Source organism: Polypterus senegalus, chromosome 13 (assembly GCF_016835505.1).
Source record: "Polypterus senegalus isolate Bchr_013 chromosome 13, ASM1683550v1, whole genome shotgun sequence".
Classification (NCBI taxonomy): domain Eukaryota; kingdom Metazoa; phylum Chordata; class Cladistia; order Polypteriformes; family Polypteridae; genus Polypterus; species Polypterus senegalus.
In genome coordinates this window covers 122,905,954-122,918,764 of record NC_053166.1, presented here as the reverse complement: position 1 = coordinate 122,918,764, position 12,811 = coordinate 122,905,954, and the positions used below count along the sequence as shown (strand labels likewise).

General features: G+C 40.6%; 1 protein-coding gene across 1 annotated transcript in view; it reads left to right on the top strand.

Moving 5' to 3' along the window:
• Window positions 1-12,811, top strand: part of LOC120543338 (trinucleotide repeat-containing gene 6A protein-like) — a 56,359-nt gene that overhangs the window by 40,142 nt on the left and 3,406 nt on the right. Inside the window, exons 7-16 of the mRNA XM_039776375.1 lie at window positions 321-3,335; window positions 3,432-3,641; window positions 10,884-11,059; window positions 11,143-11,223; window positions 11,339-11,387; window positions 11,470-11,588; window positions 11,687-11,854; window positions 12,231-12,365; window positions 12,449-12,577; window positions 12,678-12,755. Of these exons, the coding sequence (XP_039632309.1) occupies window positions 321-3,335; window positions 3,432-3,641; window positions 10,884-11,059; window positions 11,143-11,223; window positions 11,339-11,387; window positions 11,470-11,588; window positions 11,687-11,854; window positions 12,231-12,365; window positions 12,449-12,577; window positions 12,678-12,755 (4,160 nt within the window). The remainder of the gene's footprint in view (window positions 1-320; window positions 3,336-3,431; window positions 3,642-10,883; window positions 11,060-11,142; window positions 11,224-11,338; window positions 11,388-11,469; window positions 11,589-11,686; window positions 11,855-12,230; window positions 12,366-12,448; window positions 12,578-12,677; window positions 12,756-12,811) is intronic.

Sequence of the window (12,811 nt, the reverse complement as noted above, 5' to 3'; positions counted from 1 at the left end):
TCAGAAAAGGATTTCACATTCAAATTCCTTTTTAAACAACAAGGTACCAAGTGTAAGCTGTTTCTGTGGGTCTGTGTTTACAGTTTAGCTGATGCTGACAAAGAATCTGCAAGAGTTTTATAATGGCTTGCATGTCCTTTTTGCATCCTTCAAGTAGTTGTCTTGGGCTTGATGCAGGATGTTTTCATCAGAAGATATAGCAAGGCTCAATGATGTAGTCCTAAGAGTTGCCTTTAGCCTTGCCTTTTCTGTTTTGTTACTATCTTTTAAGTGATAAGTAAGAACTGACTTTTTTTTTCCTTTATAAACTACTTTTTCAGATTTGAATCACTCTGGACTCGGGTCACATTATGAAAATTCTCACTGGGTACCTGGCTCAGCTGGCAGCGATTCTAGCACCACTTGGGACAGAGTTATTGTAGACGGGTGTGATAAGGAAGCTTGGCCGTCAATCACAGGCAGCGACCCAGAGTTTGCTTCAGAATGTATAGATGCTGACTCTGCTTCGAGCTCTGGGTCTGAGAAGAACCTCAGTATAATGGCTTCAGCGAGTTCTGCTGGTATCCATGAGAGCACCAGAAACAGTTCTCAGAGCCAGCAAATGGTTGGGAATGTCAGCAATAATGTCAGTAATGGAAGTATTAATGGGCCTTGGGACTTACCTCATGGCTCAGTGTTAAGCACACATCAAGGTTCTGTGGAAGGTATAAATGGCAAGCTGCATGATAATAGCCACAATAACATTAACGTGTGGAGCAGCCCAAGCTCTGCATCTAGTGGAGGTATAAATCCAAGCACTTTGAACCCAAATGCCAACCATGGTGCCTGGTGTCTCTTGGAAGGTAATGGAACTAAAGCGCAGCTGCCTGTGGGAAATGGGAGCAATGGAAGCAATCTACAACGCAGCACTGTGGGTCAGCAGAATAGCAACAGTACCAGCATGTGTGTCTCTAGCCGTGGATCCTGGAATAGCCTCCATGAGAGTACAGATTCAGATGTTGGTGGTACCAGGAAGGTTTCATTTAGCGGACAACCTCAAAACCTTAACACTGAAATGAATGGACCAAATAACACTACTAACATGTTGACCTCTAGTTTACCAAACTCTACTGGTTCATTGCAGACAAGCGAACTGCCTAATGTTACAGGGCACCGGGCCTGGCGTATGAGCACAGTCACTTCTCAACTTCAGGCCTCTTCAGTTTCTAATGGCACTTCAGCTTCGCAGCATAGTAGTGACGAGGGAGTTAATAGCGACTCATATGGTACTTCATGGGCCACACCTGGCACCAACTACTCTGGAGACAAATGCCAGGTCCTCAAAGGCCAAGCTATTGGTGACACTGTGAATGCAACTCTAATGCAGACTACGCCTAACGGCTCAATGGGCGAAGTATCATGCAAGAATAACAATGTGGGTTGTGGCCGTGGAGGATTATCATGGGATCAAGGTACAGCAAACTCCCACAGAGAAGCTTGGGGAACAGGGAATAGCTATGCGCCTAGTGGTAGAGCCTGGGCCAATGGCACTTTGACCACAGGTAACAATGTGTCTAGTATGGAGTGGAGTGAATTGCCAAATACACAGCATTCCAGTGATAACGACAATAACCGAAAAGGATCAAATGGATGTGGTCAGAGTTCGACTCTCTCCCAATTAAATGAACAGAATGATGTGTGGGTCAAATCTCCATCTACCCCTGTGGAAAGTGAAGGAGGTAGCACAGAGAGCACTGGAAGTCGTCATGAGAAGGCCAGCGGTGATGGGCACAGAGCTCGAGACAGAAGGAAAGCTGACCCACATGGTTTGGTCCAAAACATTTTGTCCAGAACTGACTTGGATCCTCGTGTCCTGTCCAACACTGGTTGGGGCCAGACCCCAATCAGACAGCATACTGCCTGGGATATTGAAACTTCTAAACACACTGATAAAAAGACTGACAATGGAACAGAAGCCTGGGGTGGCACTGTTTCTCAGACTTGTAACTCAGGAGGGTGGGATGAAGGGCCAAGCCCAAACACAACTGATGCCTCATCATTGCCTGGATGGGGAGACGCCAAAGGCTCTAGCAGCCAAAGGGGATGGGATGACAGTGCTTCTGCTGCTTCAGGAACAGTGAAAAACAATCAAACATGGAACAAGGAGGACAAGTCTTCTACCTGGAATGATGCACAAAAGGTCAAACAGGGATGGTCCGAAGGGCCAAAATCTCACCAGAATTGGGGTCCATCAACTGGCAGTGAAGGGTGGGGTGAGGTATCTTCGACAAACCAGTGGGGAAGTGAGCCAGTAAAATCTGGTTCTGGTGGTTGGGACAGTGACAGTGACAGGTCAGTATCTGGATGGAGTGAACCAGGCCGGACAGCATCTTCTGCAAATACATGGGCTAATGGAGGTACAGGAAGTGCATCTGGATGGGGAGAGCCTTCAAAGGACAGCACTCCATCTCAGGGTTGGGATAATGCATCAAAGAGTAGCACTCAATCCCTAGGCTGGGTAGAACAATCAAAGGGTAGCACAACAACCCAAAGCTGGGAGGAGCAGTTAAAGGGAAGTACCCCTTCCCAAGGCTGGGGGGAACCAAAAAAGGGTAACACCCCTTCTCTAGGTTGGGGGGAACAATCAAAGGGTAGTGCACCATCTCAGTCCTGGGATGAAGTATCAAAGGTTAGCTCCCCTCCTCAAGGATGGGGAGAACAATCAAAGGGTAGTGCTTCTTCTCAAAGCTGGGGTGAATCATCAAAGATTAACACCCCTTCCCAAAACTGGGGGGAGTCATCTAAAGCCTGCAGTTCAACTTTAGGGTGGGGTGAGCAATCAAAGGGTGGTCCTATGCCTCAAGGGTGGGGAGAGCAAGCAAAGAGTGTCACTTCTTCACAGGGCTGGGGAGATCAATCAAAGGGTGGTAGCTCACCCCATGGTTGGGGAGACCAGTCAAAGCCAGGTAACTCTTCTGAGTGGAAGAAGCCACAGGAGATTGCTAGTGGCTCAGCATCATGGGGAGCAGATAAACCTTCTCCTGCTAATAACAAACCTTCTGGCTGGCTTGATGGGCCAATGCCAAGTGCACTGAAAGATGATGAGCCTACAGGCTGGGAAGAGCCTTCTCCAGAGTCCATCAGGCGCAAAATGGAAATTGATGATGGAACGAGTGCGTGGGGAGATCCAAATCAGTATAAATATAAAAATGTAAATATGTGGAACAAGAATACTGTTAATGGTAGCAGTGGATCAGAACAAGAAGCGTCAATGCCTCAGCCACCACAACAGCTGCTACCTCCAGGACCACCACCACCAAATAGCCTTCTGAACAAAGAAGGGTCGGTAAATACTGGTAAGTGTGTTTATTGCTTCTATCTGCAAACATTCTTTATTGACTTGTATCAGCACTTACACCTAAAATATTTGGCATTTCTTTCATATTACAAAGGGTGGGGAGAGCCCTATGGAATTCCAACAAAGACATCTGCCTCTTGGGGAGAACCTGCTCTACCTTTAACCACCGTGGACAATGGAACAGCAGCCTGGGGAAAGCCGTTGGACACAGGAGCTAGCTGGGGAGAAGGAGTCAATGGTGATTCTGCTAGCACCCCTGCCTGGACAAACGTTCCAGTTGGTCAGCAGCCTCAGAATAAATCTGGTAAGTGGTCTACCATGTTTTATTTTTGGAAAAAAAACTGTACAATACAGTAATTGCTTCTTAAACTAATTCCTCTTATGAACTGTGCTTAGTAGAAAGAAAATTACTTAACTGTTTAATGTAATTTAAACTTTACTCAAAAGTTTATGACCACTGACGGACACTGAACTTTGGTTGGAATGTGATGTGTAGTGGTTTGCCTGAATCACTATTGCGCAATATTAAGGAGATAAACTTGAAATATTAGCTTGGGCAGTACAAAAATAGTCTCTTCTAGTTAGGTAATACATGACTTGTATAATCTCAGACTTTACAAGGTAATACATGACTTGTATAATCTCACACTTTACAAATTTTTCTAAAAAGCCAGTATTCTTATGAAATCTTACTTATTCCACAAGCTACACAGTAGTGCAGTGCTCGTGCTCTTGTCTTTCAGGCTTTCTTTGTAGTTGTCTGCCAGTTGGTTGCTAAAACATTTTCCAAATTTGTGCAGCCACCTGCAACATCTTTTTCCTCTAGCAGCTAATTATATGCCTCTTGTTAACAAGAATGATGCTTACAGTAAGTAAAACAAATCAGAAAAATCTTTCATTTATAATTTTAGTTGGTGCTATGCAGTTAAATATCATTAAATTAAGTAGGTTAAATCCTTAGCAACAAAAAAACTTTTCTATAAAAATACCAGCATTTTCTGCTCTCACATAGAAGTTCCTTTCTCTGCCTTCATTAAAAGTAGTCTGTATGCTTGTTTTTCACATCCATGCAGCCTTGTGTCTGCTAAAGCTCGGGGTACTAAAAAGAACCTTTTTAAAAATGTACAGGGGGTCTTCAGGTTACGACACAGTTCCGTTCCTACAACAGTGATGTAACCCTAATTTTGGTGTAAGTCGAAACACAACCTAGCGTAAGTCACTTACCTATCCTAACACATTTGCAAAATTATAATCTAGAACATAAAAACACAGCTAAGCCACAGAAAAAGGAAAAGGGCATAAATATACTGTACTGTAGTAACAGAAAAAAATGACATAAAATGAGTGTAAAAATAAATTCTTTGCCTTTATTCCTTCTGATTTCTTTACAATGTCTAATTTCACTTCCATTGTGATGGCTTTCCTCTTCTTCGAAACACTACTATCTGAAGAGTCTGACATTCGTTTAGGAGTTATGATAAGGGCCAAAAAGTTGCCAAACAAAGCAACACACAGAGAACACTTCCTCCACATGCAGCCAGACGAGTTCGCCAACTCCCTTGCTGTGTTACTGCGTATCCTACCACTGCGCATAACCAAACTAGTTAGCCCACGTAGTCTGTAAGTACAACGCTAATGGCATAAGCCGAAACACTCATGTCTCAATTTTTTTACGTTTTTATGGGAGTGAGCGTTTTAGGTTCGACTCCCTCACTCATACACCGCGTACTTTCACAGCATGCAACAAAACCACTATAGTTCGCAAACTCCCTCACTCATATGCCGCATACTTTCGCCACCCGCAACCAAACTAGTTCACCCTGATAAGTCTGTAAGAACGATGCTAACAGCGTAATCTGAAACACTCGCGTCTCACAAAGTTTTTATGGGAATGAGCGTCGTAAACTCAAAACGTCGTATTTCGCGACGTTGTAACCCGAGGACCCCCTGTACTTGGTATTCTGATGGAGAATTCCTCTGGTTCTGTTTTCCGTCATTATGCCTAGGGTCCTATGATTTCCTCGATGTGGAAAACACGGACGGATTCACAGATTTTAGGTTTAAAAACGGGAATGTGCAGAATTTAGAGACTGGGGGGTTAGGGGGAGGTTACTATTACAAAACTTCCCAATAAATTAAACAATTGAATAATCTGTAGTTCTGTCATTCAGGTTCTATTTTCTAGTTTGTTGTTTTTCAATCAAATGATATTGTTCATAGAAATTTAGTTGTACCTCCATCTGTTTGTGCGCATGTTTCCAGTATGTTTTCTCATTAAAAGCATGCTAATTAGCTAGCTCCATGAGACAGGAATGTCAAAGCGAGCAGTATCAGATACCCTAACTACGTAAAAAAAAAAAAACACTAAGAAACAACCTCAACTGCAAAATTGAGAGTAGAACAATATTCTGGCAACTTTTATGAATCTGGACAACAACGTTTCTGCAAGTTTTGCTAGCATACCTTAGACTGGACACAAAATGATATTTTGGCGAGTCAGACATACTGTTCGAAAAAAAATGACAAAAGATGAGTCCTTTCCTTATTAAGCATTGTAAACAAGGAGGTGCACTGGCAAAAAAATGATAGCAGTCTTTGTGAAACTCATTTGCCCTGTGTTTTTGAACAACATATAGGATGCCATTCTTCGAAAAATTCGTAGCAAAGAAATTTTTTGTTGTAGTTGATGAAACCGCTGATAGTCGAGAGCATACAGTCCTCTAGATATTGATAGGTGAGCAAACATTTGGCTGTATGGTAATTATATTTAACCGGCCTTAACAGTCTTTCCCCCGTAGAAAAATATTAGTGAACGTCACTGGTTGTTAACAGGTTACCTTTTAAAAATTAATAAGAGTTTTTGGATTTAATAAATGTTTTGTCTCGTGGTGATGAGGCATGCAATGTCCACATTTCACTCTTCCGTTATAAACTCTGCACCTACAAGCCTGGGCAGAAGAGCAGACTTCTCCTCAGATGCAACATGCCTTTAAAAGCGGGTCTCTTTCTTTTTTTCTGTTTAATTCCCGGATTCAGCGTCTTGCAGATTAATTAATTACAAAGCAAAAGCAAACTGTTTCAAAGTATGCAGTAGATGAAGATACAGATGTAATAATGCACATTTTCAATCTATAAACATTTAAGGTTAAAGAATCTTTAGAAATAATTTACATAATTACAATTACAGGTACTGAAGACCAGTACTTATTGGCAGATGTTATCTTTATGGATAGCTGCAACTTTTCCACCTTTTCATAGGCAGCACTTCAGTCCCTTCACAACAACCAGCTGAATCTTAATGACATTTTAGCAGTAGTTAGACAATGTATCATACTGTCTAAATCATACCAGGAAGTTTTAAAAGGGGTTATGTCTAACGGTGTACATTCAACCTGCTTGCGTCATGTCATCAGTTTTGTGGGAAAGGTCTAGCAGTACTATAAAATACTTTAGTGAAGCTGCATTACTAGTGATGTGGTTAAAGCCTTTCAGGGACCCTCGAGGCAGGAAACACCAGGAGGAATAGCAGGTTCATATCAATAGTGTGCCTCACTGAACATATTCACCTTTACAAAAAGTTCTTTTTGGCCGAGAACATATCAGCTCAGACTGTAACAAATACCCTAGACCCTAAAAGTGAAATTAACCTTCATCTCAGAAGGATGCATCAAACTAGTAACCACTCTAACAATTCTGGAGGGCACTCGCTGTCCTACTGCAGTCTCAGCATACAGCATCATGGAGCATATGGTCTCCTATCTGATGAATGGAACTGCAAATTAAGATTCACTTGTGTTAGTGTGCGGTTTCATGAAAAGAAATGTAAAGTGCCATTTCATTACTGTATTATTATTATTTTTTTTTTTTTTACTGTAAGCAACAGCTACAACAAAAAAAAAAAAAAATCCCAAAAATCTGAATCGGGTCAAAATAAAACTGTGAAAACCTGAAATAAAACAAAAAAAAAACAATTTGTGAAAAAATAAAACTTATTCCATAGGGCCCTTATATATTATATGCCTTTGTCTGTAAATGGGTTGGCTGCTGAAATAGCTTTTTATAGTTTTAGGTTATATACATAGGAAGTCTCTGCTGATATGAATAATAAATTGCTAAATACAGCATAAAGGCATATTGTGGTGATGTTTCTCTCATAAGAAATACAGTAATGGAAAAAACGGTAAGATTAAGTGTTGCTACTTTTCCTAGTAAACTAGTAAATTATAAACAAAATACAATTAATGACAGGTATTTTTTTTTTGTTTGTTTGTTTTTTACCTTGAGAAGATAAAGGCTGTAGCCAGAACTTTAGAACAATCTAGATAAGAACATGCCATTAAGCCCAACGAAGCTCACCAGTCCTATCCCCTGAATTCATCCAAAATATCAAGTCTAGTTTTGGAAGTCTATACAGTCTTACTGTCTAACACAGTTCTTGGTAACTTATTCCATGTGTTTATGGTTCTCTAGGTAAAGAAAAACCTGGTAATGTTTGTGCAAAATGTACCCTTAAGTTTTCCACTGTACTGATTCACTTCATGATTTTAAACACTTCAATCATGTCACCTCTTAATTCAAATTCTTTTGCTTAAACTGAAAAATCTCAGATCTTTTAATTTTTTCTCATAATTCATCCCCTGCATTCCTGGAATCAGCCTAGTTGCTCATCTCTGGTCTTTTTCCAGATTCTGTTAGCCTTCTTTATGGCTTCTGAACACCATTTGGCAGCTGATACTGTTGAGTCCACTACGATGACTTCTCATAAGGTGTACTTTCGATTTTCGGACCTCTTTGTGCATTTAAGACTAACGTTCTTACTTCCAACATGTAGTGCTTTAAATTTACTTGAATTAAATTTCATTTTCCTTAGATCTGCCCAAGCATGTATGCTATGTCCCTGTGTTGTACAAAAATAAGAGACTCTTGAGAGATTTTAATTGCACGTGTATTGGAAATTTGAGCCGAATTATCTGGCTACTTCTCTTCTGGAAAGCTTCAAACATTTATGTCAGAACTTTGTTTAGTAGAGCCATTAGGGACGTACACATTCTTAACTGCATACGTATTTCTTGGTTCTGTTGAAGATCATTTCTTCTTAATCAACCCCTACAGTTTGACACAGCAATTTGTTCACCATTAAAATCCTAATAGTACTTCAAAGAACTAAAACTCATTTAATTTTTGTTTAAAATTTTCTTCTGGAATCCATTCCAAACCTGCTTTTTTGAATACTCACTGACCCAAAGTTGTAATTGTAAATGTCATTGCTCAGTTATTTCTGGATTTCCAGAATTACATTGTAGATTTAATTTTTTGGGCGCATGAGTAGCCAAGAGCAAACAGCTTCTAAAATGGCATGTGGAGAGATACCAAAGTGAATGCTGAAAGCAAAATAAATGATTTTTGAGACTCCAATTTTGATGCAAGTGATCTGGAGATGTAGATCGAAAACGAAAGTGAGGTACCGGGATCATCTGATCAGTTTCCAGCTGATTGTGGTGCTGAGCACGCCATAGGTGCATCAGCTACACGAACGATGTTTGCGTGGGATGGCAGACACTTACAATGACAGGAGATACAACCTATACAGTAATCCCTCCTTGATCGCGGGGGTTGCGTTCCAGACCCCCCCCGCGATAGGTGAAAATCCGCGAAGTAGAAACCATATGTTTCTATGGTTATTTTTATATATTTTAAGCCCTTATAAACTCTCCCACACTGTTTATAAATATTCCCCGCAGAGTTATACAGCATAATCCCTTTGTATTCTTAGATATTAGGTAAGATTCATTGAAATTATGTATATAAACACACTGTTTATATACAGTAAAACCTAAATATTATTTTAAAGATATTGAGTGTCTCCGATATCACATGTTACAGCCATTACGATAGACATGACACCAGCAATAAATACGTACAATGCAACAAAAATAGTATACAGTAAATGTGTGTGTACAGTGACACTAAACGTACGTACATGTACTAAGTACTGTAAGTAGAAAATTAATTATGGTTACTCACCAACAATGACACGATGACTTGTCCGATAACAATGAGTTTTATTTTACTGCACAACAAAGGAGAGCGTTACAGCCGTTAAAGGAGCCACTTCAGGCGATTGTGTAGCACTGCCGTTGTTCTTCTTCTGGCAGTCTTCAATCCAAATCCCTAAAGCAGATTCCATCCAGACTACTGCCTTATTACATCCACTTACAACTTGTTTTGCACCCTGGTTAAAAGGACACTGCGGCCGTAGATCTTATATTCCTTTCCTAGTTTTTAAATAAAAAGAATCGTAGCCTTCAACAAATCCAAAACGTTTACCTTTTCGGCAATCGTTAACATCTTCCGTTTGTGCTTGGGCACGGCCCCTGAAGCAGTAGCAGATCGTTTTGGAGCCATAATGAAGGGCTTGACTATACACAAAGATAAACACAAAAGAGCACAACTCTTTACACAGCGAAACACGTTGATGCTGAATGAGCGAGACGAGACTTCCTGGTTAACACTGCATTCAGCAAGCAGGAACTTAACTGCGTGCTCTGATTGGTTAGCTTCTCAGTCAGGAGAACTTAACTGCGTGCTCTGAATGGTTAGCTTCTCAGTCATCCGCCAATAGCGTTCATTGTATGAAATCAACTGGGCAAACCAACTGAGGAAGCATGTACAGGAAGTAAAAAGACACATTGTCCGCAGAACCCGCGAAGCAGCGAAAAATCCGCGTTATATATTTAGTTATGCTTTCATATAAAATCCGCAATAGAGCGAAACTGCGAAAGTCAAAGCGCGATATAGTGAGGGATTACTGTATTGCGTCTCACTGCAACTACCTCCCCCGCGCACCTGTCTTACAAAGACAGCCAACCATTCCTGCTGGCCGTCGAGCTGCCCTCTTTGCAGCTGCAGCTGCCACAAACTGCAAACAGGCACGACGGGCAGCAACAGACTTATGTTGATTTATGTATGAAACCAAAGAGTTAGCCCTCAAAGAGTTGCTACTGAACATACCATTTCTGCTGCTCCCTGATAAAAGAAAATGTTTCTGCTGGTATTTGTTCAGATAAAAAAGAAAACAGATTTAGAAATGTTAACTTGCTAATTGCTCGTCGGAAGGTGCCTGTTATAATGTTGGGACTGTGGCTGTCTACTCTGAGGGTAACTTGCTTTTCTATAACAAACTAGATAAAACATTAATGCCCTGGCAGTGGCAAATAACTTTGGTTTTATGTTTGATTTGATTACATTAATGTTTAAGTTGATTTACGAGAAATATTTTAACTGCTACTATGTATAAGGAATACTGCTTTTAAAAAGCACCTTATTTGTTTAAAGTGTTCGTAAACCAAATACATGCAATGCACTACTTCTGAGTTCATTATTGGATTTTGAACATAACAATTTGATTGTGTGCGATTAATCGTGCAATTAATTGTGATTAAAAATTTTAGATGCTGCCCAGCACTAGAATGTTTATAACATTGTGCACGTCTATGTTGCTACAGGCTTTTAAGTCAACGTAACTATCAATTATTTTGCTTCTCAGGATCTAAAGCTATGCAAGAAGGCTGGTGTGCTAATGAAATGACCTTATCTGAATCTCGACATCCCAGCTGGGAGATGGAGGATGATGTAGAGTTTGGTACATGGAACAGCCACCCTTCCCAGGAAATAAACCAGCCTTCAAACTGCCCCCCTTACTTGAAAAAAGTTCCTGTAAAGGTATCTCCCAGTTATGTCATGACTGTGAGGGTGCAGCATGGGCATCCATTATATTGTTACTATTTCTATTTTTAATTTTCCAGAATTCCATTAAAGGCAGCGGGAAGCCAGATGATGTGTGGATGAATCAGTTTGTAAAGCAGTTCTCCAGTATTGGCTTTTCTGTGAGTATAGTGGCTTTAGGCAGACACATTTTTTTCCACACCATCTTTTCAAGACTATAGGATGGGGTATAGAAGCGCCGTGTAAAATAGTTAAAACATGTTAATTTTTTAACAGAGGGAGTCCTGTGAAGAAAATAAAAGTGGAAAAATTGATCTTGCTCCAGGTTGGTATCTGTCATGAATTGCCAGCTGTGCTGCATTTTTTTTTCTTTCTGGGTTTTAACCTTAATGCTTTCCTGCTTACAGGAATGTTATCTGACAAGAGGGTCGATGTGGAGTACAATGGAGTGATAGGAAAGGGTCCCTCTTCCCGCTTGCAAGTCCCCAAAGAGTCTTCCATGGAACGCAGCCCCTACTATGACAAGGTTTGTGGGGGGGGTCTTAGATAGTCGCACATTTTGGTCCCATCATGTAGAGATTGTAACCATTAGTGTTCTTTTTTCCAATTTTCCTTTTGCTTTAGCTTTCTTTGTCAAGCGTTCAGGATGGAAGCCTAGCAGAAGAGACACCAAGTGTACACTTTGCTTCTAATCAAAACCTGAAGCTTCTCCCTTCAAACAATGCACTACCTAATCAAGTGCTTGGCTCTGTTACAGGGCTGGGCATCCAAAACTTGAATTCTGTTAGACAGGTAAGTTCAGTAACTCCATACATCATTTTTACAGGATCACATTTTGTCAGTAACATTGCTTTTGCTAGCCTTTGTCAGTCTTGATGGAGTCAGCTGGTCCTTTGCACATATTTTACTTGAAATGTGTCAATTTCTACTTGCCTAAATTAGTCTATCTTGACTTTCAGGTTTTTTGCTTACATTTTAGAAAACTTCAGTCTTAGTAATATGATAAGTGAAAGAGCAGAAATGGTTTAGACAATGTGAAAAATGATTAATGCCATCTTTTATGATCTGTGGGATAAAGTCTTTTTAAATTGAATACTTTTTTTTTTTTTTCCCTTCATTAATGAGTTTTTGATTTATATCCATAAATATTTTACTTCACTTATTTCAGAATGGCAATCCCAGTGTGTTTAATGGCAGTCCAGCAGCACAAGTGAGGGGCATGCCACAGCCTCCAGCACAACCTATTAACTCATCTCAGCCTAATCTCAGAGCTCAAGTGCCTCCTCCATTACTCTCCCCTCAGGTAAGTTGTTTTTCTCCCATAGTTAATGCTGTCAGTCTCTTGCAGCATATAATTAGATTATAAATTCTGTTTTTTGCTGTCAGGTCCCAGCATCATTACTGAAGTATCCACCAAACAATGGAGGCATCAATCCCATGTTTGGTGCACAGCAGGTAGCCATGTTAAATCAACTTTCCCAGCTCAGCCAACTGTCCCAGATTTCCCAACTTCAGGTGAGTAAATGCCCAACATCAAGTGATTTCTGCTTGTATCCTTCAATACCTGACTTCTTTTAAAAATTCTGAAATCTTCTCTCTGATTTTGCTGTTGCAGAGACTTCTCCTTCAGCAGCAAAAAGCTCAGAGCCACAGAAGTTCACCTTCTAGTGGGCGTCAGCTGCAAGACCCTCAGGTATTGTGGAGTTGGGTGGGGTGACTGAGAGGCATCTTTTTGGGAAATTACTCACA